The sequence below is a fragment of the Mus caroli genome, unplaced genomic scaffold, assembly GCF_978045245.1.
Source record: "Mus caroli unplaced genomic scaffold, Mus_caroli_1 scaffold_17, whole genome shotgun sequence".
NCBI classification, from domain to species: domain Eukaryota; kingdom Metazoa; phylum Chordata; class Mammalia; order Rodentia; family Muridae; genus Mus; species Mus caroli.
Window position 1 is genome coordinate 88495884 of NW_028227272.1, and position 26849 is coordinate 88522732.

General features: G+C 49.9%; 1 protein-coding gene across 1 annotated transcript; it reads left to right on the forward strand.

The window, feature by feature from the left end:
• Window positions 1–694: 694 nt before the first annotated feature.
• On the forward strand, window positions 695–19298 carry Ifngr2 (interferon gamma receptor 2). The gene is made up of 7 exons (XM_021184980.3): window positions 695–869; window positions 8687–8819; window positions 12008–12201; window positions 13975–14123; window positions 15868–16027; window positions 16933–17090; window positions 18169–19298. Exons 1-7 carry the CDS (start codon window positions 800–802, stop codon window positions 18301–18303), a joined length of 999 nt encoding a protein of 332 aa, XP_021040639.1. The 5' UTR covers window positions 695–799; the 3' UTR covers window positions 18304–19298.
• The last annotated feature ends 7551 nt before the right edge of the window (window positions 19299–26849 follow it).

Genomic DNA, 26849 nt, shown 5'->3' on the forward strand with positions numbered 1-26849 from the left:
CTACAGTTTAAAGTCGACTCTAGCTTCCTAAGACGGAGGCCTCGGCGGTTAGGAGCAATAGCTGCGGTTTCCCCATGACCCCTTTCTTTGACTCTTGTCTCCCTCTAACCATTCCTTTCGTTGCCCCTTTTTTTGTGGCCGAGGTGTGAACGTCTCTGCCAACAGGCTGGCCACTGGGGAAGGCTCAGGCTGGGAGCCTATCCCTACCCTGCTCTGGGGTCACTTCCTTGTAGCTTCACAGCCACAGGGGGCCAAACCCACAGACTATTAAGCAACCAGTGAAGTTCCTCTAGCTTTTCTTCCTCTGTGACACCACGGCCTAGAGGGTCCTCTCTGCTATACCCTTAAGTAGCCCTGTGCTTAAAAGGGTTCAAAGCTTAGCACGATCTTTCCGGCCGGTCATTAAAGAGAACAGAATTCAAAATAAATGGGTACTTAAATCGTGCATGGCGGGAGTCCGAGGTGGGGTGGGGTAGGGTGGGGATGGGTGTCCACGGGTCTCTCCAGAAGGATGGTACTAGAGATCTCTGGCCACGCATTGGAGGTCGGCTCGGCGAGGTGTGGCCGGGGTCACCGGGGCTGTGTGCTGGGCTGCGGGGGCCGCGGTTCCCGGGAACACCGGGGAAAGTCCCACGGGCCGGGCGGGGGCGGGGCCGGGCGCGGTGGGGGCGGGGCGGGACGCAGGCGGGGCGAGGCGGCTCTGCGGCTAGGCTGGGAAGAGGCGGGCGCTCCGCTCGCCATGGCCGCTGCGGTGCGAGTCTGAGCGGCGTCCACTCCGCGGTCCCGGGCCGCCCGGGCCATGCGGCCTCTGCCACTGTGGCTGCCGTCGCTGCTGCTCTGTGGACTCGGTGCCGCGGCGTCCTCGCCAGGTAAGCGCGACCCAGGAGACTTCCCCCCCAACCCCCGACTCCTCGGGCTCTCCCGAGTGTCGCGTCCGCGCGTGGTTGGCTCCGAGAGCTTGCACCCGGCGCAGGGTGGGGTTCTGCAGTCGTTCCCGATCTGCGGGTGACCGCGATCGGACGGGGGACCGACCAGGAGGAATCTGCAAGAGGGAGCTGCAGTGAGTGTGGCGTGGACCGCGGGGAATTCCAGGCCTGGAGGTGGAGAGCCCAGTTCGTCTTTGGCTCCTTGGTGCCAGGGAGATCAGCTGAAGGGCAGGACCAGTATTTGTCTGGGCAGCCTATAAAATCCTCGTACTCAGTTCCTCAGGATCTTATAGATGGGGAGCAGAAATGCCTGTGTCCCCTCCAGTGTATGGGGACAGAAGGTCAGCTGAGGCACACTTTTAATCACAGCTCTACCCTACTCCGCCCACACAGCCCTTTACCGGGGGTTCAACTTCCCACTTTTGTCACCAACCTGACTGTATTTATGAGCCAGTCATCAAAACCAACAAAAGAAAGACATCACTGACCAACAACATTCTTCCTACGTGATTATATTTTGCTGGGTTCTTTCCCGTGCAGAGATCATATCAAAGCTTGGATATCTGGAGTCTACGGTGGGAGTGGGGTGCACTCTTGTGAAAACACAGAACTCAGGATGAGAAAAAAAGGGTCCTGAAGTTTCTGGACGGGCGGGCCAGCTTGGGTTACACAGTGGGTCTTGCTGTTGTTGTTTTTTTTTGTTTGTTTGTTTTTTTAAAGTTTGGCCATTAGTTAAATAAGCCTACGAAATGGGACGTTCCCTCCCATTGGAAGTGGTGCTGAGGAGTTAGTTTGTCCTCTGTCAGCATCCCTGCAAAGGCCCTTAAGTTCCCTTTCTCCTGAAGGGCAGAGGTGCACAGGAGGATGTATGGGTTACGCAGTTAACTTGTTCTCCTGGAGTCAGACAAATACTTTAAACCCTGACTCTGATGTTCCCCATTTTGCCTTGAGCAATCTGTGTCTGCCACACCCACACACACACACAGGTCTCCTTTGGAGGAGAGCCTGCGATTGTCTGAGATGTCTGTGAACTATGTGTTCAGAAGTTGATAGACACATTTAGAAACTTTACAACAGACATTTTTCTAATGATTAACTTTTATTATGCTCCAGAAAGGTCGTGGTCTGTGGCTCATTAACAACAAATTGGATCCTTAAATATTTTGAAAATGGTAGCCTTTTGTAAATGTCTTAGACTCTCATGCCACTCTTAACGCGAAATTTTCACACTTTTTTTTTTTTTAAAGAAAAGCCTTACTAGGATATGTTTAAAAGAAACCCTTTTAGTCACAGTGCAGAGTGAAAATATTGACATTGTTCTTGCGGCCAACAGGTAATGAGAAGATTCCCATAACTGTTCCATAGGTTATGAATATCCCTCAGGAATCATAAAATTGCTTTTAACAACATATGCATGTTTTGCCTGCATGTCTATGTATGTCTATGCACCACTTGAGTTCCTGGTGCCTACGGAAGCCAAAAGAGGCCATCAGATCTCCCAGAACTGGAGCTATAAATAGTTGTGAGCTGCCCTGCTGGGGCTAGAACTCTAATAGAGTAGCAAGTGCCCTAACCACTGGGCCATCTCACAGCCCCCGGAAACAAGGCTCCAGGGAGTCAAGGCTAGCACATCAATACTGTACCCCAAACAGGCTGGAGTTACTCTCTGTTGCTTTGTTATGTGGCAGCCATTTGCTGTAGATCAGAAAAATAAAACAAAACAAGAAAAAATAATTGATAGCATGAGACTCTTTAGTTATTCAGTTTCCTGCACAGAAGGATCAAGGCTTCTGCTTGTAGCCATGGCTGCTGATTGTACTGTGGAGTAGCCGTGTGTGAGTGTGTACGTGTATGTGTGTGTCTGTGTGCATGTGTGTCTCTCTGTATGTAACTCTATGTGTATGGGTGTCTCTATGTGTCTGTGTGTGTATGTGTGTGCATGTGTGTCTCTGTGTGTAACTCTGTGTGTCTCTATGTATCTGTGTATGTGTGTCTGTGTGTGTATGTGTGTATGTGTGTCTCTGTGTGTGTGTAACTGTGTGTGTGTGTCTATGTGTCTGTGAGTGTATATGTGTGTGTGTCTCTGTGTGTAACTCTGTGTGTGTGTCTGTGTGTGTGTGTCTATGTATCTGTGTATTTGTGTCTTTGTGTGTATGTGTGCATGTGTGTCTCTGTGTGTGTGTAACTGTGTGTGTGTCTATGTGTCTGTGAGTGTATATGTGTGTGTGTGTCTGTGTGTAACTCTGTGTGTGTGTCTCTATGTGTCTGTGTGTGTCTGTGTGTCTGTGTGTATAACTCTGTGTGTATGTGTGTGTCTGTGTCTGTGTGTGTGTCTATGTATCTGTGTATGTGTGTATGTGTGTGTTTGAAGGAATGTCCAAACCAATGGGTGTTAGGGAATTTCCTATTTGGCTGTTGTCTCTTCAAGTGGAACTGTCTTGTAATTGGATAGGTGATAATCCTAGCTCCCTTTTATTGAGACAAGCTGATAAGGGCTGTGTGTATATTCTCTCTCTCTCTCTCTCTCTCTCTCTCTCTCTCTCTCTCTCTCTCCCCCCCCCCGTTTCTCTCTCTCTTTTGTTTTTTGTTTTTGTTTTTGTTTTTTTGAGACAGGGTTTCTCTGTATATCCCTGGCTGTCATGGAACTCACTTTGTAGATCAGGCTGGCCTCGAACTCAGAAATCTGCCTGCCTCTATTTTCTCTCTTTTAATCTTCATATTTTACTGCCAGGAAGAGACAAATGATCTAGGGAGAAAAAAACCCACTTGCTGTGGGGATTTACTAAAAAGAATCACTTCCTGGTTCTGACTGAAGGGTGAGGACTGTTTATTTCCCTGTCACTTTTAAGTTGCTGGAGGTGAGGTCATTGGTGTCAGGTATGATTCATGTGAGGCTGACCATAGAGAGAGGCTAGAGAGAGGCTAGAACCAGGGAGTGGGTATAGCCTTCAAAGACCTGCGTCCGCCGATCTGTTCCTTCATGCAGGCCCTGCACTTACAGGCTCCACAGCCCTCAAAATAGCCTCACAGGCTGGAGACCCGGTATTCAAAGCCTGTGGGGGACCTGTCAGCCCCTAACAATAATGAGACTCCCACCAGGCCGCAGTATTTGCTGTCGGGTAAAGGGCCTCACTTATCTGGAATCCTGCCTTGAGCCACAGGATCCCGCAAGCCCCCACCTGGGCCTCGGTTCCCTCATAAAGGACAGAACTCCTTCCCATAGAGCTGTGAGAGGCAAACCCAAGATCCGAAGTAAAAAGCAAAGCTGAGGAGATAGCTCGGTGGTGGCTACGAGCACTCACTGCTCCTGCAGAGGTCTGGGGTTTGGTTCCCAGCGCCCACCCACCCACCTGCCCTCCTGGCACCTGCAAGCACGTGGTACACATAGCCACACCCACATACACATAAATAATGAAGCGAAAGGCCCAAACCAGACAGCATAATCTGTCTTTTGTTTTTGTTTTTAAAGATGTGATTAGTTGGGGGTTTAAGTTGTTTTTTTTTTTTCTTCTGGATGGTGAGATAGATGCTTGCTACCAAGGCTAGTGACTTAACTCTGAAATCTAGGATCTGCAGGAGAGAACTGACTTCCACAAGTTGTTGTCTGTCTCTGTCTCTGTCTCTCTCTCTCTCTCTCTCACACACACACACAAATTAAGAAAAGATGTCACATTTAAGATGTGGCTGTTTCTTAGTTTCTGGTTCCCATGGCTGCCTTGCAGGTAATGAGAGCTGGTTCCAGAGACAGCTCGTTGGCACAGTATTCAAAGGCTCTGTCCTGTCACAGATTAGCCTGCCTTCTTCCTCAAGATGCCTGAGTTTGTGCCTGTTAGGTTACATGAGAAGTGGCAGGTTCCTAGGCAGATGGTCTTAAAACTGGCAGTCTATTTTGGCATTTCTGGGTTGTGTCCAGTATAATCACAAGGGAGGTGGTTTCAGGACAATCTAGCCAGGGTAGGGCTCTTCCAACTGCAGCTCCTAGGACCACGGCCTTTGCCCTTGAAACACCTGCCTTCTCTGGCCCGGAGCACCATAAAGACACTGTATCTCCTATGGGGGCAAAAGCTCCCAGACCCTAGGGGACTGTGCAAAGCTCCTCCTTTCCCCGTGCGCCTGTGGCCTCTGAGTCACGAACCACTAATGATAAGAGCTGCTGGGTGTAGTCTGTTTGAACGGCTCCCTGCACCTCAGCCCTGTACAGGTCCCTCCATCCTGCCCTTCCTGCTTCACCCGTGATGTGCCTGGGGTCGAGACACTTGAGACTTGATAGATTCTTCAGACTAGGTCAGGTGTGCAGCCACACAGTCCAGCGCCAATGGCAGCGTCGTCCCCACATGCCTGCCTTCCCTGTTAGCATGGACTGGAATCCAGTGCATTCTGTCAGGCAGTTTGGTCCCAGGGACACAAAAGTAACAGGGGTCTTTAGAACCATCCGGAGAAGGTCAGCACCCCTGCCCTGGCCTGTGACACGAGACAAAAACCACGGGCCAAACATAAAGCAAGGAACAGAGCGCCTGGGCCTTGAGTGGGTTCTGTTCCATTTTTTTTTCATGGTTGACAGCTGTCTGTCAGCGCAATGCTCGTTCTCCACATCTTCTGAGCCTGCTGTTCCAAGCCCAGAGAGAAAGCACCCCTGAATCCCTCAGCACCTCAACTTCTCAAAGTGTCTGCGTGGCACTGAGAAGTAACTGATGGGCAGCTGTGAAAAGAAAAATTGTGAGCAGAGCCTACAAAGCACACAAACTTGCTCCTTCCACAGAAAGACTGTACTGAGGGCGCACAGTGACTGGTCTCCAGACCCAAATGCCTTATCCAGAGGCAAGCACACAAGACAATAGCAGAGGAGCCTCTCGAAGGACTCCAGTGTGAATCACACTCTGGAGTACAATTGGAGCAAGACAGTAGAGGTGAGAGCAGGTTTATACGTTTACCCCAGGGCTCAGTCTGAGTGACAGCAGGGACGCTCCCTAGAGAGGAAGCTGCAGAGCAAGGTCCCAAGTACGGCTGTGCTGTTTCCCAGGAGCAGAGAGGGTGAGGTTCCAGGACAGGCCATCCAGAATGTGAAGAGGGCTATCTGGTAAAGTGTTTTATGGTGTGCGGACGGTCTCTGGCACTTCCCGGAGGAGTCCACAGTTCTGAGACTCATTTTCTTCAGTGAAGAAGATTAGATAAGGTTCCCAAGAAACTCCCGGTGGAGACAGAGCCTTGCTGTGTGAAGCTGTCCTTAGAGCCAGTCTGAGAACTCCATCTTGCCAGGTCAACTCTATTTTTTTTTTCTTCGAGACAGGGTTTCTCTGTGTAGCTCTGGCTATCCTGGAACTCACTCTGTAGACCAGGCTGGCCTCGAACTCAGAAATCTGCCTGCCTCTGCCTCCCAAGTGCTGGGATTAAAGGCCAAATTAAAGTGTTGCCCAGCCCAGGTCAGCTTTTTGTTGTTTGTTTTTAAGTGTTGGGCATCCAGCCCAGGGCTTTGAGCCATGACGTGAGTGGTGCGCAACTGAGTTCCACCCCCACCCCCACTCCCAGCCCTGTCGTGCGCATGCGAGTAGAGCGAAGTAAAATTCCCAAGGTATGGCTGAGGGGAAGATCTGAGGGAGAGTACAGCCGGAGGCATCCAGAGGAGTCCGGAGCAGGAAAAGTAGTAGATGAGCATGGCTAGCAGACTGGACCAGGCCAAGAAGAGAGGAGATGAAGAGTGAGGAAGGCCCAAGAGGCCCAAGAAAGCGCATAGCCCAAATGTCAGGACTACTTAGGGATGAGAAACTGGGGGCCAGAAGCCACTGGAAGCCAGTGAGCTGGAGGTGAGCTGAAGTTTAGGATCGGGTGAGCTGAGCTGAGGGGAGCTACAGGTCCTGAGTGGGCCTGGAGGCCGCAGACACTTGGTATGCTAATAGGCACCACAGTTAAGCCATTTGTCCTGAGTCTCTCTTGTATCTGAGAACCCTGACAGAAAGCTTGCCCCTTCCACATGTGGTTAGAGTAAGATTCTTTATAACCCGGTCCCTTGGCCTCCCTCTCCTAAATGGATGTTTACATTGTGAGAATAGGAACCCAGTAGAGGAAGAGAATATTCTTTCTGGTTCCTCCGGAGATGTGAGAGATGGTGAGAGGGAGGTGTGTTAGGCAGAATAATGTCCTTTAAAAGATGTCCAGGCACTGATCCCCGGACCTTCCGGATATGTGTTCTGACAGAAGGGGCTTTGCTGGTATGACTGAGTTGAAGATCCTGACATTCTAGACTCTGGATTCTACCCTACGTGGACTCACGGTCATTAACAGGGTCCTTGAAAGATAGAGTAAGAAGGAGAACCAGAGGGAGGGTAACACAAGGCTGACTGGGCCCAGCATTGACAGAGAAAGGGGCCACAAGCCAAAGAATGCCACTAGCTTCCAGAGCACAGAAAAGGGAGGTGCCCTGGCGACTCCAGAAGGAACAGGGCCCCCACCCCCAACCCCGCTGCCATCTCCACCCTAGGCCTGCTTCACACACCTGACCTCAGAGGGATGATAAGTGATAAATGCCGTGACATAATTGAGATGATATGTCTCGGTTGGTAAAAGCTCTTGTGTTTGGGGGATGTGCTACAGCGCTGGCAGAAACCCGATGAGGGCAGGAAACGCTGCTGTCTCTGAGATTTGTTGATGGGTGCCTGACTTCCCTGGCTTCTGCCAAGCCCTCGTGCCTGCCCTCCGCCTCATTGCTTTGCCCCCCTCCCCGCCCCGTTCCCCTGAGGCCTGTGTGAATGGTCTGCAGTGTTGAGCAGCCGGCATCTCCCAGAGGTGGAGGCGCTGGGTAGTCTGTGGATGGACGGTGACAGCCCGGTGGCGGTGCGCTGGGGTGGGGGGTGGGGGGGCTGGAGGCGCCTCCGCACCCTTCTTCTGACTTGGAGGGGCTCTCTGAAAACATGGTTTGGTTTATGTTTCCTGCTTTCATTTCTGGAGCCGCATGTCTTCCTTCCCACCTTCTAAATATTTCTCGTTAATCTTTCCATCAGAGAAAGTGTTACACGACGATGTCTCTTTTGAGGGAAGGTTCCAGTGTTTTCAGTCTCTAGCCCAACCCGCCCAATATCTGCCTGTGGCGATGGTTGGAACTGGTCTCATTGGGGAATCTGCTACCTCCCCCCGCACCCCCCCCGGGAATGTGTTCTTTTGTGATTTGTGGCTCTCAGGGCTGGGAGGCAAGTTAAAATTGAACATTTCCTCTGTGGCTTCGAACCTGGGGTGCAGAAAGTTATCCAGATCCCAGCGATGGGATGCTGAGAGCTTTTGAGGAGCAAATGATGTCTGATCTTGTCCACATAGCAAGGGCCTTGGGGAGTGGACTGACTGATTTGGGGCATCCGCATGAACACATGCATGCAGGGTCATCTTGGCACTCTCTGGGCTTCGCAGATGCTCACTCTATGGGGGGGGGGGTCTGTTATTGGTTAGAATTAGGGTTACTCCTGTAGAAAGATGGAATTTTGGGCAGCCCACAGTCAAGTGGGATAGATGTGGGAACCCAGAGTAGTCTAGACTGTGGTCCCCACGACCTAGAGGGTGACCTAAAAACATGTCTCCCATAGTGCCCTCCTCACAATCAGGCCCAGGAGGGGGTGAGTCAGGGAGATCAGCTGCTCTTGTTTCGGAGCCAAACTGCAGCCAGAACTGTGTTGAATAAATGACTTTGACAACAGGCACTGAAACATTGTTTTAATTCAGTATTTTCTTCTTCTCCCCTGCCCCCTTTCCTCCTCTTGTTCCCTGTTCCTCCCAAGACTCTTTTTCCCAGCTTGCGGCTCCTCTGAACCCAAGGCTTCACCTGTACAATGATGAGCAGATTCTAACTTGGGAGCCGCCACCTTCCAGCAATGACCCGAGACCAGTGGTCTACCAGGTGGAATATAGCTTGTAAGTGGCTGGTGCTCTGCGGGTGTCCTTGATGCTCTGCAGGAGTCCTTGATGTTCAGTGGGTGTCCTTGCTGGGTGAGACCTGTTGGGGAAGTTGGCTGGGAGCCTACCGTGAGATCCTGACCCCGGGCTTTCAGCATGACTATGGTGAGACCCCCTATGCACTCAAAAGCTTCAAGGACAGAGATCTCAACACCTCCTGCTCATCCAAGGCGAACTTAAGCCTGGCTGTTAAAGAGCAGTGGCTGCTGGGACCTCCTTTATTGGTGACACTTGATCCCTTTGCTCTGTACAGAGCGAGGGTTCTCTTCTGCCCTGGAAAGGCAAGAGATAGCTTTCAGGTTTATAACCTCAAAGTCCAAACTGAGCCTACTGAGGAATGTGTTCTGCATACTACAGTGAACTCTCAGTTTCTCACCTGGTTTACTGTTCTGAATAATCGAGTGTTCACGCCCTTTGTGCTGCCTCTCACCTCAGTTGCAGGCCACCGCTTGATTTGCAAAGCAGTATTCACTAAGAAACTGCTCAGTCAAACAGTTTTGGTTTTTTGTTTTTTCTTTTCTTGGTGACATAAGTTAGTTGAAGATCAAGCTGAAAACACTGGGCACACGGTTATAAACAAAAGCTGTCTTAAGACGAGCATTCCTGTTTGGCTCAGATAGCTCTGGAGCTAGAGATCCTCCTGCCTCAGCCTCCAGGAGGAGCTGAGACTCCGGCCGGGCCCATGACACTACACTCTGAGCTTTGTTTAAAAGGCTTCTGTCTTAGTCAGGGTTTTACTGCTGTGAACAGACAGCATGACCAAGGCAAGTCTTATAAAAAAACAACATTTAATTGGGGCTGGCTTACAGGTTCAGAGGTTCAGTCCATTATCATCAAGGTGGGAGCATGGCAGCATCCAGGCTGTCATGGCGCAGGCAGAGCTGAGAGTTCTACATCTTCATATAAAGGCTGCTAGTGGAAGACTGACTTCCAGGCAACTAGGGTCAGGATCTTATACCCACACCCACAGTGACACACCCATTCCAACCAGGTCACACCTATTCCAACGAGGCCACACCTCCAGATGGTGCCACTCCCTGGTCCAAGGATATACAAACCATCACAGCTTCCACAGAGCTTTGTATTACAGGCTCACTTCTTTGACGCTAGGGTTGGTTGGTTGGTTGTGGGGTGTGTGTGTGTGTACGCACATGTGTGTGCAAGCCTCTCTCACACACATACACACATGCACATTCACATACGCACACAGCCATGTGGAAGCCAGGGAGCATGGCAAAGTGCCTTCCTTAGTCCCGCTCCCCGTATTTTTGGGGACCGTCTCTCAGTGAACCCAGAGCTCTCCAATTCAGCTAGATTGGCAGACCAGGGATCATCCGGTTTCTTCTCTCCACACCTGCCCCACCCTTCTCCACTCCTGAACAGTGCCGGGGACACTGGGGTTTTACAGGTTTGCTTGGATGCTGAGGGTCTGAGCCCAGGCTGACAGTTTAACAATCGTCATTTCCCCAGCTCCCTTCCTTTCTTTCTTCTTAGTAAACATTTTGTATCTTTTTAAATCAGGGGTTGAGGTTGGTTTTAGTAAGAAAAGCATTGGTAAACACTAAAGCAGTCTGGTTCCCCACCCTCACCCCCTCTGCTGCAGGGCTCGGCTCTCAGTGAGCGGAAGAGGTCTCTGGGTTTGTTTGGCTTTAAAAATCAGTTTTCTTGTTTGAGTTTTTTTTTTTTTAACTGATTTTGAGACTAAGATTTAAAAACTGTGTTTGTCTGTGGTCAAGCATGACTGCCATTGTAAAGGAAGGCACCCCCTTAGCTTTTTATGAAGGTTGTGGTAGCAAAGCCAAATCTATAGGAGAGTCTGGTCGTGTCAGGCTAGCAGTTAAAATCCACCATCTCGCATGGCCAGCGTGCGCTCGCACGCACAACACGTGAGGTAACCTCTGAAAGCAAAGGTCCAGAACGACCCTGTGCACAGTGTAGAGAGAATCTCCCGTCTCTTGCACTGCATGGCATCACCGTGTGTCAAGAAAAAGCCGACTGCCTTTTAGCAAGAGGCAGGAAGAAATACGTGAGGTGGAAGAGGGTAGAACTCTGGGAATCCATCAGAGGTGCTGGAGATAGCAGCGGTAACCAGCCAGCCATGTGGCCTTCAGAATAGAATAACCGGGAACTAAGCAAACAGGAATGAGCTAATGTTTGTGGCCTGGGCATTTAGTCATAATTAAGTCTCCGGACGGAAAAGCTCTGGCTACAGCCTGGAAGCCAGGTGATCCCCCCTGATGAGTAAACCTTAGACGGAATTGGTGGCGCTTGATGAACCGTACGATTGAGCCGTGTTCATTTCATTGTTCATCTAAATGCAGCCAGAATCATCTTATTTTTACCCTCTGTACGCAAAGGGATTCCTTCCCTCGGACCCCCCCTCCCCATAAATCTGTCTTCCGAGAAACATTCTTAAAAACCATTCTGAGATGGGTGGTGGTGGCTCACACCTTCCATCCCAGCACATAAGGGCACATAGAAATAAAACACAGAATTTTAAAGCTTTAGAGGAAGAAAAAAAAAACCCATTCATTCTATATCTTGAATGGACCTGTCACAGAGGAAGTCACAGAGACCAGGGGTTCATAGGTCTCCATATGAGATGGTTCCCTTTGGGCTGAGGGAGCCTGTTGAGGCAGACGGTCCCTCAGTCACTGCCGCTGACTGAGGCTTCCGGGTGAAGAGAGGTGGGGAATCACTATTAATGGATACCAGATGGGGGTTTGGAGGGGAGGGGTAAGTAAGAACATATTTTAAAAATCGGTCACAGCCAGGCTGTGGTGGCTCACGCCTTTAATCCCAGCACTCGGGAAGCAGAGGCAGGTGGATTACTGAGTTTGAGGACAGCCTGGTCTACAGAGTGAGTTCCAGGACAGCCAGGGCTACACAGAGAAACCCTGTCTCGAAAAAAAAAAAATCGGTCATACTGGTGGTCTCCTAACCTTGTGCTCACCCTGAGAGCGTTGGACACTTGAGTAGGCGTGGAGTATGACCTAATCTAGCCAAGAGTTTCTGTATGTGACCTTTGCCCAAAAGATGAATGAGTAAGCGGGTCCTCGGGGGGTGGGGGGAGTTAATGTCTCTAGAGAACAGGGTTACACGAGAAGAGAGAGTTCTGTGAACTGAGATCTTGTTTTCCCTCCCAGCGTCGATGGCTCTTGGCATAGGTTGCTGAAGCCGAACTGTACGGACATCACAGAGACAAAATGTGACTTAACAGGAGGCGGCCGCTTGAAGCTTTTCCCACACCCATTCACAGTCTTCCTGCGGGTGCGAGCCAAGCGAGGGAACCTCACTTCCGAGTGGGTGGGGCTGGAGCCATTTCAACACTATGAAAACGGTAAGAGAACGTGGGAAGAAAGCCTTACAGGGGCCAGAGAGACAACTCAGCCGTGCCCAGCACTCTGGCTCTTGCAGAGGACCGGAGTTCAATTCCCAGCACCTACATTGGGGAGCTTACAACTGTCTGAGACTCCAGCTCCAGGCATCTAAACACCCTTCTCTGGCCTCCTCGGGCACCCACACTCACACGCAGATAAATAAAATAGACACACCTTTAAAAAGAAATGTCACCGTCCCAGGTTTTCTCTGCATGCTTCTTCAGTGATCAGTATGGAACCCACCCTAGGCCTTGGTCCTGGCGCCCATCCTAATACACCAGAGACAAATGGTGAGGTTGTCAGAGACCACTGACCTCAGGCTGATGCTAAAGAATAGGGTTTGCTGCACCAGGCTCTGGGCTCTAAATCTGACCCCACGCCAGTTACTGTAAACAGTGTTTAATGGGACGGCAGTTACTGTAAACAGTGTTACAGCCATATTTGGTTTTCTTTGCTATGCTCCTGGGGAGCAGGGACCTGATACCTCCCTCCTAGGCAGGCTGTACTGTTGAGCCCCCATATGCACACACACACACACACACACACACACACACACACGTGCACGTGAGAGCGCTGGAATTCAAATATAAGACAACAGATATGACCGCTGTCTACATAGTCCATTCTGTAGTAAGCAGTAAGTGTTTTGGCTGGGTTGGTTTGTTTGTTTTTTGTTTTTTAAGAAGTATAATCCTAGCCTGGCAATGGTGGTGCACGCCTTTAATCCCAGCACTCGGGAGGCAGAGGCAGGCGGATTTCTGAGTTTGAGGCCAGTCTGGTCTACAGAGTGAGTTCCAGGACAGCCAGAGCTACACAGAGAAACCCTGTCTCGGAAGAAAAAAAAAAAAAAAGTGAGCCGGGGGTTAAGGGTGGCACACACCTTTAGTTGCAGACCTTGGGAGGTTGAGACAGGCAGATGTCCATGAGTTCAAAGCCAGCCTAGTCTACAGAGTGAGTTCCAAGCAAGACAGAGCCACACATTGAGAGGCCTTGTCTCAAAAAAAAAAAAAAATCAACTGTAGAGGAAAACTCAGTGATGCGGTAAATGTTAAACCACACCGTCACTTAGTCCTGTTTACCTACCTGTAACATGTCTCGTGTTCCACGTGGACAGGGTAGACTGGGATCCTCGTATGAGGCAGAGCAGGCGGTGTCTTTTCCCCTCACTTAACATCATGCTCTCCAGATCCACACACTTCTCTGCAGATTTCAAACCTTGCGCATCTTTTCCCCCCTGAATGAAAACTTCGCCTCCAGCTTACGTTTCTGTTCTTGTCTCTCTGGGATTCCGAAGCCTGCTGTGATTCGGGAGGCTTTGCTTGCAGTCAAACAACTCCCAGCTGAGAGACAGCAGCTCAGCTGGACCGATCTCGAAGGCCTTGAGCAAGGCCAAAAACCCTTGCAGAGTGCTGCACAGCCCTCCCTGATGGGAACGGGAAACAACGTCCATGGAGCCCTGATAGATCCTGGCTCAGAGGGCCTTTCAGCAGGGCCAGTCCTGCACCCGCCAGAGCCCAGTGGGTTCTGCAAGGGCCTCTCCTTCTGCTTGGATGCTGGCTCCCTGGTAAACCTCGTGTTCAGAACGGGCATCTGGGTGCAGCCCATTGTGTGTGTAAGTGTGAACGTGTGTGTACACACAATGTTGATATGTGTGGTGTTTAATAGGCACACACAGCGTATATGGGTGCCTGTGTGTCACTCATGTGAGGTCTCTGTTTGTGATTCCATTTCAGTTACTGTTGGACCTCCGAAAAACATCTCGGTGACCCCAGGAAAAGGTTCCCTCGTCATACACTTCTCCCCTCCCTTTGATGTGTTCCACGGGGCAACTTTTCAGTATCTTGTCCACTACTGGGAAAAGTCGGGAACCCAACAGGAACAGGTAAGGACCCTTTTCTTCTTTGTTTATGGTTTTTTTCTCTTTAGAGTTTTGGTTGTTTTTTTTTTTTTTTTAAGATTTATTTTATGTATATGAGCACACTGTAGCTGTTTCAGACACACCAGAAGAGGGTATCAGATCCCATTACAGATGGCTGTGAGCCACCATGTGGTTGCTGGGAATTGAACTCAGGACCTCTGGAAGAGCAGTCAGTGCTCTAAACCACTGAGCCATCTCTCCAGCCCCCTAGAGTTTCTTACCCCGAAGAAAGAAGAAAGATTTCCCACATGAGACAGGAGACTAGGGTTGCCAGTGTCTCCTGGAGCTTGGACCCTGAGCCGGTTCTAGTCCTCCTTGCTGTCCTGAGCCCTCCTCAGCCAGAAGGACCTGACCCCTTTGGCGTCATCCATTCCTGCTGTCTGGTTCCATTCATGGATTTTGCTAGTTCGGTGGCTATAATGGATTTGCTGTATCTGAACCTTGGGGAGGTCTAGGGACCTGTTTTCTTTTCAAACAATTTAGATAGTTAGGCCTGGCAGATGGCAATAGACTTGTGATGTGCTTTCAGTTACTGTCAGCACGGGAGCAGCACCCAGGACAAGGCCAGCAGAAGGCTGAAACAGCCTCAGGCAGTTAGGTCCAGACTATGTGCTCTTAGACCTATGTGCTCTTAGCCGTAAAGGGGTTAGCACATTTCACTTCAAATCACCAGCTGTTTGGGAACTAAAGGGACATTGCAGGATGCTTGTTCTCTGTTATCTAACCCAAGACACAGATGGTTATTTTATTGTCTGTGTGTGAGGGTGTGTGTGCACGTAGGCTTGCAGACAGGTCCACATATCCATGCTTGTGGGAGGAGGGGGGCCAGAGGGTGACATCAGGTGGCCTCCTCTGTTGCTCTTCACCTTATTTTTTTGAGACAGGGTCTTTCCTGGAACCTAGAGTTCACCATTCATCCAGCCTGGCTGGCCACTAAGCTCTGAGGATCTGCCTGCCTCTGCCCCCCAGTGCCTGCCTCCCCCCCCGTGCCTGCTTCTGCCCCCCAGTGCCTGCCTCTGACCCCCGTGCCTGCCTCTGACCCCCAGTGCCTGCCTCTGACCCCCCATGCCTTCCTCTGCCCCCCCGTGCCTGCCTGTGCCCCCCCGTGCCTGCCTGTGCCCCCCCAGTGCCTGCCTCTGCCCCCCAGTGCCTGCCTCTGCCCCCCTGCCTCTGCCCCCCTGTGCCTGCCTCTGCCCCCCCTTGCCTGCCTCTGCCCCCCTGCCTCTGCCCCCCTGTGCCTGCCTCTGCCCCCCAGTGCCTGCCTCTGCCCCCCTGCCTCTGCCCCCCTGTGCCTGCCTCTGCCCCCCCTTGCCTGCCTCTGCGCCCCCCGTGCCTGCCTCTGCCCCCCCCCAATAACAGAGATAAGAGATAGAACATCAACATGCCGAACTTTACAGAGGTGCGGAGGGAGTGAACTCAGCTTCTTGGGATCACACAGCAAACACTGTGCCCACCAAACCATCTCCCCGGCCCGGGGCTTTAGTTTTACAGGAGAAATTTCTATACTTAGAAATTAAGATTGCTGACGTTCTGGATGCCTCCTGAGGCTTAATGAGGCCTCACGGCCCCGCAGTCTTGTTACCATTTGGTTGTGTTCGCTGTGGATTTGAGGAGTCACTAGAAAAGCTAGAAGCTGCGTGGCCCCGTCTGTCCCTCTGTCTGTCTGTCTATCCATCTGACCTGTGTGGCTCCGGTGCTGTCTACACAGGTTGAAGGCCCTTTCAAGAGCAGCTCCATCGTGCTGGGCAATCTGAAGCCATACAGAGTATATTGTTTACAAACTGAGGCACAACTGATTTTGAAAAACAAAAGAATCCGACCACACGGGCTCTTGAGCAATGTATCCTGTCACGAAACAACAGCAGATGGTAAGACATACCTTCGTGTATCCATTACCTGCTGCAAAAAAAGGCTTCTCCTGAAGTGGTTAGGATGGCATGCTGTGGCGTGGCTGGTGGTCGGAGAAGAGACCGGAAGTGCTTACCCGACAGAATTATATTGAGGTCTTCAGCAGCATTGGCTGTGTGACTAGGCTGAGCAGCAGCCACAACGCCTGGGACCAGGAGTATATCAGATTTGTGGTCGTCTTGTTTCAGATTTTAAAATGTTTGCATATATATAAAATGAGGTGTCTTAGGGATGAATCCTAAATCTGACCACAAAATTCCCTTATGTTTTCATGGACACCTTGCATGCATAGCCTGAAGGAGGTTTTATATAGTATTTTTAGTACCATGGTATAGAATTTTTTTATTGCATTTTTGGCTTACTTAAGTGTGTGTGGGGGGGTTGTGTGCATGTGTGTGTGCACGCGTGTGCGTGGGAGCGTGCATGCATACATGCCATGTGAGTACACTTGAGTGGCCTTCAGAGGACACTCTGTGGTCTGTGACAGGATAGAGGACGTTCACACTGCCCTCTGCTGTCACACATGGGTCTCCAGGATGAAATGCAGGCCTGTCGGTCTTAGAGGCAGGCAACGTCACTTGCTGAGCCATCTCACCGCTCCAATTGCACCGGGGCCCCTCAGGTGAATTTGGATGTGGAATTTTCCGTTTGTGGTATTATGACAGGGCAGTTTTTGATTTTTGAATAGAAATTTTCAGGTTTTACATTTTCAGGTCAAAATTATTAGTTTAAGCGCATATTAAGGCAAGGGCAGGGGGTAGAGGGGGCCTGTGGATCTTCCTAGGACGAGAAAACGGCCCAGCAGTGGGAGATGGGGCGTGGACTGCTGCTGGCAGCTTGCTCACTTCTGTGCCATCTTCTTTAGCCTCCGCCAGGCTGCAGCAAGTCATCCTGATTCCGTTGGGCATCTTCGCATTGCTGCTCGGGCTGACGGGAGCCTGCTTCATCCTGTTCATCAAATACCAAAGCCGGGTGAAGTACTGGTTTCAGGCTCCGCCAAACATCCCGGAACAAATCGAAGAGGTCAGTGCGCAGATGCGCGAGTGACCCACTGTGGCCCTGCCCGCCTCGTGGTAGGCGAGAATGGACACCCCGTGCTGTCCTCTGCCCCCCATGCATGGGCACATGCCCACCCACATACGTTCACACAGAATAACTAAGTAGTAAAATGGCTGTTGGGTTAGGTCAGAGTCTATATAACACGTGGCTCGTGGTGATGGGTTAAAGGTTTCCCTTGTTGACACTGCCGGAGAGTAACAGTTCTGGATGGCCCTTGAGCTTTCACTGGGCTCGTCCTCTCGGGTACAGCCCTCAGAGGAACTGAGCCTGGGCCACCACAGTTGTTTCTCTGGGGCAGAAATCTAAGGTTTTGGTGTACTTTCTTGGGAAAGTGTGAAGAACTGCCACAGGCTGCTGATGTTACTTGAGAGTAGAGATTGGTTTCGCTTCTGTGTCTGGGGTTTCACATGGCATGCACATGACTTCTGTTCCTCTTTCCATTGGCCGATAGCACTTCTAAGAGCTGCAGATGGAGCCCTGGAATCCTGGGGGGGGGGGGTTATAGCCAAGAGCAAAAGGGAAAGAAAGTTCGTGGCTGTGAGACCCCTCTTCACTGTGAGGACCCTAGCCCCACCCAGATGCGTCCGGGGTTGTGTGCAGGTGGAAGGAGGGGCTAGAGATTAGGGACGGTCCCTGCTTTATCCTGCCACAGCTGGACACAGTGGGGAGTCCCACTTTTCCTGAGTTCTGCCCTTCCCAGCTTTCATCAGATGAACAGAGGATGGAGCCCAGGCCCTTGTACTTTCTAGACAAGCGCTCTTGCTCTGAGCTACACCTAGGCCTGCGCCATTACAGAGATGAGGGCTGAAGAGGCAGGCACGTGCTGGAAATCAGGGCTGAGCATGAGTTAGCAGCAGTGTGCCCTTACCGTGTACCAGGCCTGGGCTTGACCCCTAGGGTCACAACAGTTAACAATGATGATTGGTGGTGGTATCACTTCATTGATGGACAAAGTGGAGTTGTACCTGATGACTACATCAACTACAAGTAGGGACATTGTATCGGACTGTTTGTAACTGGCTGGCCTTCTATCCTTTTCTAGTATCTAAAGGACCCAGACCAATTCATCTTGGAGGTCTTGGACAAGGACGGTTCACCGAAGGAGGACTCCTGGGACTCCGTGTCAATTATTTCTTCTCCAGAAAAGGAGCGAGATGATGTGCTCCAAACACCGTGAACCAGGCCAGGGTCTCTGCTTGCCCAGGAGGGCAGCGATCAGTGCACCCGAGAGAGATCCCCAGGGCCCCAGGGCCCCAGGGCCGGGGAAGATGGTGTAGTGTTTGTTCTTTATGAGTTTTCTGGATGCTACAAGTATTTAAAAGGATTCCACACAAAGATATCTCAGAAACAAAACAAAAACAAGCCAAGCGTTTCTCTTAAACACTACAAAAGACAACTGCTCGTTACTGGCAACGTGGCGGCAATCCTGTGGTGCTTTCTCCAGTGTTAGCTGCCCCCACTGTCAGAAGACTGGGTCCTTGCCTTCACTCTGGAAAATGAGTTGTCCCAGCCATCCCTGCCTGTCACAAAGAGGGGACCTTAGTGTCCCCTTCATGTCCAGTGTGATGGCTTAAATGTGACACCCCTGGGCTCGGTGCTTGCCTAGCATGTACACGACCCACCCACCCCAGCACCTCACGCACAGAGAGGTGATTAATCTTGTAAATAATGTCCTGATAATTTAAGTCTTTTTTTTTAATCTAGAAATAAAAGATTGTATGTTAAACTTTTTTTTTAAAAGTCTATCTGCCGGTTGGTGGTGGTGCACACCTTTACTCCTGGGACTTGGGAGGCAGAGGCAGGAGGATCTCTGTGAGTTCGAAGCCAGCCTGGTCTAGAGTCCTGGTCTAGGACAGCCAAGGCTACACAGAGAAACCCTGTCTGGTAAACACAAAAACAAAACAGGAAAAAGAAGTGCACGTGTTTCTTCTTTTCTCGTCCCTTACCACGTCGCCTTCTTTGCCTGTTTTCCATAAAGTATTGACTTGTGAAAAGTCTTAGCCAGGCATGGTGACACATGCCTTTATCTCAGCACTTGAAAGCAGAGGCCAGTAGATTTCTGTGAGTTTGAGGCCAGCCTGGTCTACACAGTGAGTTCCAGGACAGCCAGGGCTATGTAGAAAGATCCTGGCTCTCTAAATAAATAATAAATAAATATCAAACTTAAAAATATTTGTATCTAAACTTGTATTTTCTTCAGTTACATTTAGTAAGGCTGGTAGTCCTCAGGAGACTTCAGCCAGAAAGACGTTCCTACTGTCTCTTCCCTTAGTTCTTCAAAGCCATGGGGACAACACAGTCCACAAACGAGTCACACTGTTTGGCCCAGTATCCGAGTAGACCACCAACCATGTTATCCAGGACCATACCTGTTATCCAGGACCATACCTTGCCCAGCTTCCCAAAGGCACCTTTTAAACCCTTTGACACTATTTAACATTTAAAGGGTGTCCAGCCCACCCCTCCCCCCTCCAACCCTATTGCCCCTCGTGGTTCCCACACATACAGTGGCACACGGCGCCCACGTGGTCCGCTGTGAGGAGCCCCCGCCCACAGCCTTGTCCTGACAGTGGGAGGAGACTCAGGCTTGCTGGCATAGCCACTGCATCCTCTGTTGGGTGCTGAGCCCTTAGGGAGCCTCTCTAACGAGAGACATTGTGTATCCGATATCTTGGTGGGCAAGGGGTTGGGGGCATTAAGGGTTAAAAGGACAGGGCTGGGCCTAGGACTCAGTAATGAGTGCTTCCCTAGTGTACACAGGGCCTTGAGTTCCATTAGGCACCCCCCCATAGCCCCTCCACTTGGGGCAGGGGGGCTAGTTCCAACTGTAGTCAAGTTGACAGCCAAGAGTAGCCATCACAAACTGTTTTGGGGGCAAGACTGATCTGTTGTCCTGAGGCAGGAGGTTGGCTGTGGTTGAGCCCCAAAGGGCAGCCAAATGGGCCCAAGGTGACAAGAATGCCAGCAGGGAGCTCAGAGCAAACACTTCCTAGAAGTGGGGTGCAGGAGGGCTATCCAAGCTTATTCCCTGAGTGAGGGGCTGACCTGGATGCCTTCATCTACTGAGAATTCAAACTGCTCCAAATGGGCATGTTTGTTGTAGTTAGTTTTTTGAGACAAGAGTCTTACCAGGTAGCTCTGGCTGGTGTGGAGCCATCTATATTTGGTTAATACATCTGGACCATGGTGGAGGGCCATGGAAACCTCAAATGTGTCTCCAAGGAAGATGCGACATGGGGGGTGGGGTGGGGCTGAGGGCTGAGACTGGCTGTGTGGATCAAGATGTCTTCAACATCACAGGGCATGTGTCACCACGCCCAGAGGAAACAGAAAAGCAGTTTTACAGCCCTCTTTACCATTGCATTACCATGACTCGGGTCATTATTGAGAACAATGTTCAGCCAATTTAAAGTCTGAAGTCCTTTTTTATTTATGACCTGGGTGGGCCCTGTGCCTCAGATGCCAAGTGCAGGAGGATACAGAATTTTTAAAGGCAAAAAGCACAAAGACCCGTAAGGTGACAAGCAGAGTAACCTTGAAATGCTTGTTCCTGGCAGAACATAGTAATTATTTTAGACATAACTTGGCAGTCATATTTGGATTATCTCTTTTCTAGTTATTTTAGTTTCATTATTTTGGTTAATACATCTGGACCATGGTGGAGGGCCATGGAAACCTCAAATGTGTCTCCAAGGAAGATGCGACATGGGGGTGGAGGGTGGGGCTGAGGGCTGAGAACTATGTAAGGAAACGGGAGATAAATGGAGTCAGAACAGCAAGGCGGACAGAGGTCCTTCACCATCCATTTTTAATAAGAGAAAATGCCCCAGTCTGCCTTGTAAAATAAACAACTAGCCAGTAGGATTGACTCCTGTGCTAACTTGAAACTTTAATTTCTAATTGGAAGCCCATCACCTATGAGATGGGCTGGGCTCTCTCTTACCATAGAGCAGCTGTATCCAGTCTCTATCCACTAGCCACACACATTCCCTGCTGTTCTCCAGTTGTGGGTCCACAACAATTTTACATCTTTAAAGGGCTGGAGGGACAAACAAAAGATAAGGGCCGAGAATGTGGCTCAGCAGTCAAGGGCCTGCTGCCCGTCCAGAGGACCTGGGTTTTGGTTTCCAGCACACACACAGGGTAGCTCACAACCACCTGTAACTCCAGTTCTAGAGGATCTGACACCCTCCTCTAACATCTGTAGATACCTGTGCACACAGGGCGAACATACAAACAGGCACAAACACTACACAAATAAATAAAAATTAAAAAATATATATATAAAGATAACACTTCAAACCACGTGAAAATAATTTGGAGTTCCACCCGGCTTGGCTCCGTTGTTCACTCGAGGTCTGCGGTCACTTTGCACCGCCAGGCGGACTTGAGGCGTTGCTACAGAATATGTGGCTCACAGAGCCTGAGGTTTATACCACCTGGCCCTCTGTGCCAAGCTTGCTGGCCTAGTTAATGACAGGGTCACTACACAGTCACAAAGAGATCCACTCTTATCATCAAAGTTTATGATGTAGGGTCAAAGGTCATAAATCATAGCAGGGCACACTGCATTCTTGTGTGTATACCATAAAGCACGTTATGGGTCAGGAAAGGCCGCGTGCGCACAGTTTAGGAGAGTGCAGGGTTGCTCATCCCAAGCTGATAGGACTAGCTGGACCAAGCACTAACCTGTAAGGAACCTCTCTCTTTAAGTCACCTTACTTCCAAGTGCAACAGATTTTCTTCCTGAATAAGCAGACACAATTTGTGTGCCTGTGGTTGTCAGGGACTCAGGCTTAGTGTTGCAGGGATCAATCTGCAACACAGTGTCAACTGCTCGATTCACACCCACAAGAACAAGGTCAGGTAGGATTTTATTGTTGTTACTTCACTGTAAGGCTTTAGTTACTCAAAGCGTTCATCTGTACATTCAGTGTTCCCAGCTGGAGGTAACCACAGCTCCAGGAGCAAGCATGGGAACATCATGAGAACCGGCTTACGTCCACTGTACAGCCACTGCTGAGCTGGGTGCCGGGGGAGGGCAGTAAACCTACATCAAAGGGCTTTCAAGTTTCAGATGCTCCAAAAGTCAAAGCTCCTACAATGCCTACCCCAGCATAGCTTCTGTCTTAGTCAGGGTGTCTATTCCTGCACAAACATCATGACCCAGAAGCAAGTTGGGGAGGAAAGGGTTTATTCAGCTTACATTTCTACATTGCTGTTCATCACCAAAGGAAGTCAGGACTGGAACTCAAGCAGGTCAGGAAGCAGGAGCTGATGCAGAGGCCATGGAGGGATGTTCTTTACTGGCTTGCCTTGCCTGGCTTGCTCAGCCTGCTTTCTTATAGAACCCAAGACTTCTAGCCCAGAGATGGCACCACCTACAAGGGACCTCTCTCCCTTGATCACTAATTGAGAAAATGCCTTACAGTTGGATCTCATGGAGGCTCTTCCCCAACTGAAGCTCCTTTCTCTGTGATAACTCCAGCTGTGTCAAGTTGACACACAAAACCAGTCAGTACAGGATTCCTACCCCAGCATAGCATCCCTACCCCAGCTTGACACCCCACAGTCTTGAGTGACTGCTGTCTGCACCGTTACTGTGGAGATGTAAGCCACCAGAGCAACTCAAGAGGCACGTGCTTCTATCTTAAAGCCCCAGGGAGAACATTTCAAACTTCAGGACAGCTACAAAAGGAGGGGCGGGCTTAGCAGGCCAGTGTGGAGGTGCAGGAGGCTGAGGAAGGAAGAAGGGGCTCCAGTCCAAGGTCAGCCTGAGCCACCGAGGGAGGCAGACGCCCAGCATCTAGCCTTCACACTCGAGAGCACTTGAGTGTGCGCGCACACACACACACACACACACACTCGTGTGCAGATGTACCTGTGTGCACACAAGCACACACATACACTTGGACATCCATACACAAGACACACAAGTAAAACAAACTTTAAAGAGTACAAAGTACATTTAAGCACAAAAAAAAAGTCACAATGAGACACATTTTTGTAAGCTAACCAAAAACGTAATTTTAAAAATTTGTTATTTTGTGTGTTTTATGCGTATGGCTGTTTTGCCTGGCTATAGGACTGCCCATCGTGTGTATGCAGTATCCCTAGAGTTCAGAGAAGGGGTCAGAGTCCCTAACACAGGAGCTACAGAAGGCTGTGAGCCGCCATTTGGGTGCTGGTGCATGGACCCAGGACGTCTGGAAGAGCACCCATCTTTCCAAGCCCCTGAAACACAATTTTAAAATATTTTTAAAAATATTTATTGAGGGCTGGAGAGATGGCTCAGCAGTTAAGAGCACTGACTGCTCTTCCGAAGGTCCTGAGTTCAAATCCCAGCAACAACATGGTGGCTCACAACCATCTGTAATGGGATTCGATGCCCTCTTCTGGTATGTCTGAAGACAGCTACAGTGTAATTAGATGTAATAATAAATAAATCTTTAAAAAATATATATTTATTGAAAGCAAGTGTGGGAAGCACTATATAACCCTCCCCTCTGTAAAGCACACCAGGTGAACTGTGCATCCACGTGGGTGCACACGTATACACACTTGTGCATGCATGTGCAGAGGCCCAGAGGCCCTCTTCGGGAGTCAGTCCTCAGAAACCATTCGCCATGGTTTTTAAGAGAGGGTCCCTCACTGGCCCACAACTCACCAATTAGGCCAGGCTGGCCAGCCAGAGAGCTCCAGGAATCTACAGTATCCGTAGCCCCAGTGTAACTTTCACAGCGAAAAACTTAATTATTTTAACTTGTGTGCTGGGAGATTGAAGTCAGGTCTTTGTATTTCCAAGGCAAGCACAGTACCAACCAAGCCACCCCTGTCCCACAATGCACATTTTATAGAGCTCTAATTTTTAAAATTCCCACAGTGGGGAACTAAAAAGATGTTTGCCCTACTTCCGTCCAGGGTTTCCCATGTTTCTTTGACACTGTACTTTTCCTGGGTCCCTGAAAGGTCTTGAGTCCTCAGCATAAGTGGGGCTGAATCAACAGCAGGTCATGGAGAAAGGCTAAGTGACCAACGAGCTACCCGACCTCTCTGGACCCAAGAGGGAACTGCGGAGGAGAGAATATAGGACATGCTGTTCCCAGAGCTATCTATGTAGAGCAGAAAAATGACTCAGGCCACCCAGAAGCTGAGTGCCTAAACTGGCAGTCATAAAAGGGGGGACGATGACCCACTGCAGGAATGCTGAGGGAGAGTGAGACAGTCAGAGCTCCTCAGCCACTACACACCCTCGTCACTCCGACCCCGCACGGGCTAGCCCCACTACTGGCTGAAGTGTATTGTATTGGATCCAGATATTGACTCCAAATCAATATCTGGGGTGACTTCCTGATCCTTTAAGGATATATACAGAGAGTTCTAAGTCATCTGATGGGGCTTATGCAAGCAAGGGTCTAGTCTAGTCTGTCTGTCTGGTAACATGTCTTTTTTTAATATTTATTTATTTATTATATTTAAGTACACTGTAGCTGTCTTCAGACACTCCAGAAGAGGGCATCAGATTTTGTTACGGATGGTTGTGAGCCACCATGTGGTTGCTGGGATTTGAACTCAGGACCTTTGGAAGAGCAGTCGGCACTCTTAACCACTGAGCCATCTCACCAGCCTCTGGTAACATGTCCTTCTTGCTTTTGCTCTTGCTGGTATTTCACGTGGCCTCCGAGGGCGGAGTTCAAGTTCTGTCTAGTGTTCAGCTGCAAGAGGGTTGTAACATCGAGTCCAGTGTAGCGTGTCAACAGTGTCTGTTGAACGAGGTGAGGTACAAAGCATCCTGATCGATGGGGGCCACACTGTGACGAGTGGTCTCGGGAACCTGTCCTGCCCTTGCTCTGCGGACAAAGGTTTGGTGTTTTCTAAACCAGGGTCCACTGGGACTCAGAACCAACCATGGGAGAAAATCTAAGAAGTGAGTGTATCTGGGGTCAAATCCAAGGCTTCCTAAAGGGAAAAAAAGAAGTGGAGGACATCTGGGAATGGTTAGCTGCTGTTTAGCCTAATTTAGTCATTTCAGTATGTGTTTTTTTTTTTTTTTTAAACAGCCTGGCATGGTGACCCATGCCTTTAATCTCAGCCCTTTGGAGGCAGAGACAGGTAGATAGATCTCTCTGAGATCCAGGACAGCCTGGTCCACATAGTGAATCCTAGGACAGCCAAGGTTACATAGAGAAAGCCTGTCTTGAAGAAGAAAAGAAAAGAAAAACAAAATAAAAAAAAAATGAAAGAGAGACAGCCGGGCGTGGTGGCGCACACCTTTAATCCCAGCACTCGGGAGGCAGAGGCAGGCGGATTTCTGAGTTCGAGGCCAGCCTGGTCTACAAAGTGAGTTCCAGGACAGCCAGGGCTATACAGAGAAACCCTGTCTCGAAAAAACCAAAAAAAAAAAAAAAAAAAAGAAAGAGAGAGAGAGAGGCACTACTCCGTACCCTCTGAATACATACCATTTGTTAATACCTAGAAAGCTAGTGTGAGCATTTGTGAAATTCAAGGATTGGGAAGGGGAATGTGGACTCTTTTAAACATTAAACAGCCTGTGCAAACGAATTAGCTCGTTCTTAATAAAACAAACACGTCATAGAAAGCTATTTCTCAGAAAATGGGAGTGGGCTGTAAGAAGAGAAATTGTGTCGTGATTTCCTCACAGCGAAGAATGACTCCAAGATGAGATAACCCTGCCCCGCTTCCCTCAGCAACTCTCAGAGGAAAGGAGCCGGGCCTGTCAGCCATGGCAGCGAGTCAACCCCTCTGCTTTCCCCTCACAGGAAGAACACAGTTCATGGAGTGGCACGAATGATTCGTAGGCCACGGCTGTGTAGCTCAGTGACCCACGATGCACTGTGTAGGTTCAACTCCAGCACACACACCCCCAAGCTCTATTTCAATGAGCTTCTACTTTCATGACTGTCCTGGCTGGTTTTGTGTGTCAGGGTGACATAAGCTACAGTCTTCAGAGAGGAAGGAGCCTCAGTTGAGGAAATGCCTCCATGAGATCCAGCTATAAGGCATATTTTCTCAAGTATTGATCGATGGGGTCGGGCCCAGCCCATTGTGGATGGTGCCATCCCTGGGCTGGTGGTCCTGGACTCCATAAGAAGCAGGCTGAGTAGCCAGGCAGTGGTGGCGCATGCCTTTAATCCCAGCACTTGGGAGGCAGAGGCAGGCGGATTTCTGAGTTGGAGGCCAGCCAAGGCTACACAGAGAAACTCTGTCTCGAACATCAACCTGTCCTGACTTCTTTCAATGATGAATAGCAATGTGGAAGTATAAGCTGAATAAACGCGTTTGTCACCAACCTGCTTTTTGGCCATGGTGTTTTGTCAAAGCAATAAAAACTCTAAGACACACTGGTACCAGTATAATAGGGTATTGCTGTGACAGCCCTGACCATGTTTTTGGGAGGATTGTGGAAGGACTTTGGAACTTTGGGCTAGAAGAGCGACTGTGTGTTTACAGCTCTGTGGGAGCTTGGGAAATAAAAACGTTGAGAGCAGTGCAGAGGTTGGAGGCCTGGCTTGGGACACTTCAGAGGGAAGATTAAAGACTCTATCAGGACCGTTTTCTATTTTGGTTTAAGATTCTGTGGTTGTGGTTAGCTGGGGCTGAAGAATCAGCTGTGATTAACAAGATACCAGAACTCCAAAAGTGAAACCTTTGTATTACTGGAACAATTGATGCTGGTCAGCTGGAGCTAAGAAATTAGTGGTG

What these genes read in the sequence shown, in the direction of transcription:
- Ifngr2 (XM_021184980.3), top strand. Translation starts at nt 800, where the DNA reads ATGCGGCCTCTGCCACTGTGGCTGCCGTCGCTGCTGCTCTGTGGACTC. An exon ending in ATTTCAACACTATGAAAACG is followed by an intron (nt 12,202 to 13,974) that starts GTAAGAGAACGT and finishes ATTCCATTTCAG; the next exon opens with TTACTGTTGGACCTCCGAAA. An exon ending in TCACGAAACAACAGCAGATG is followed by an intron (nt 16,028 to 16,932) that starts GTAAGACATACC and finishes CATCTTCTTTAG; the next exon opens with CCTCCGCCAGGCTGCAGCAA.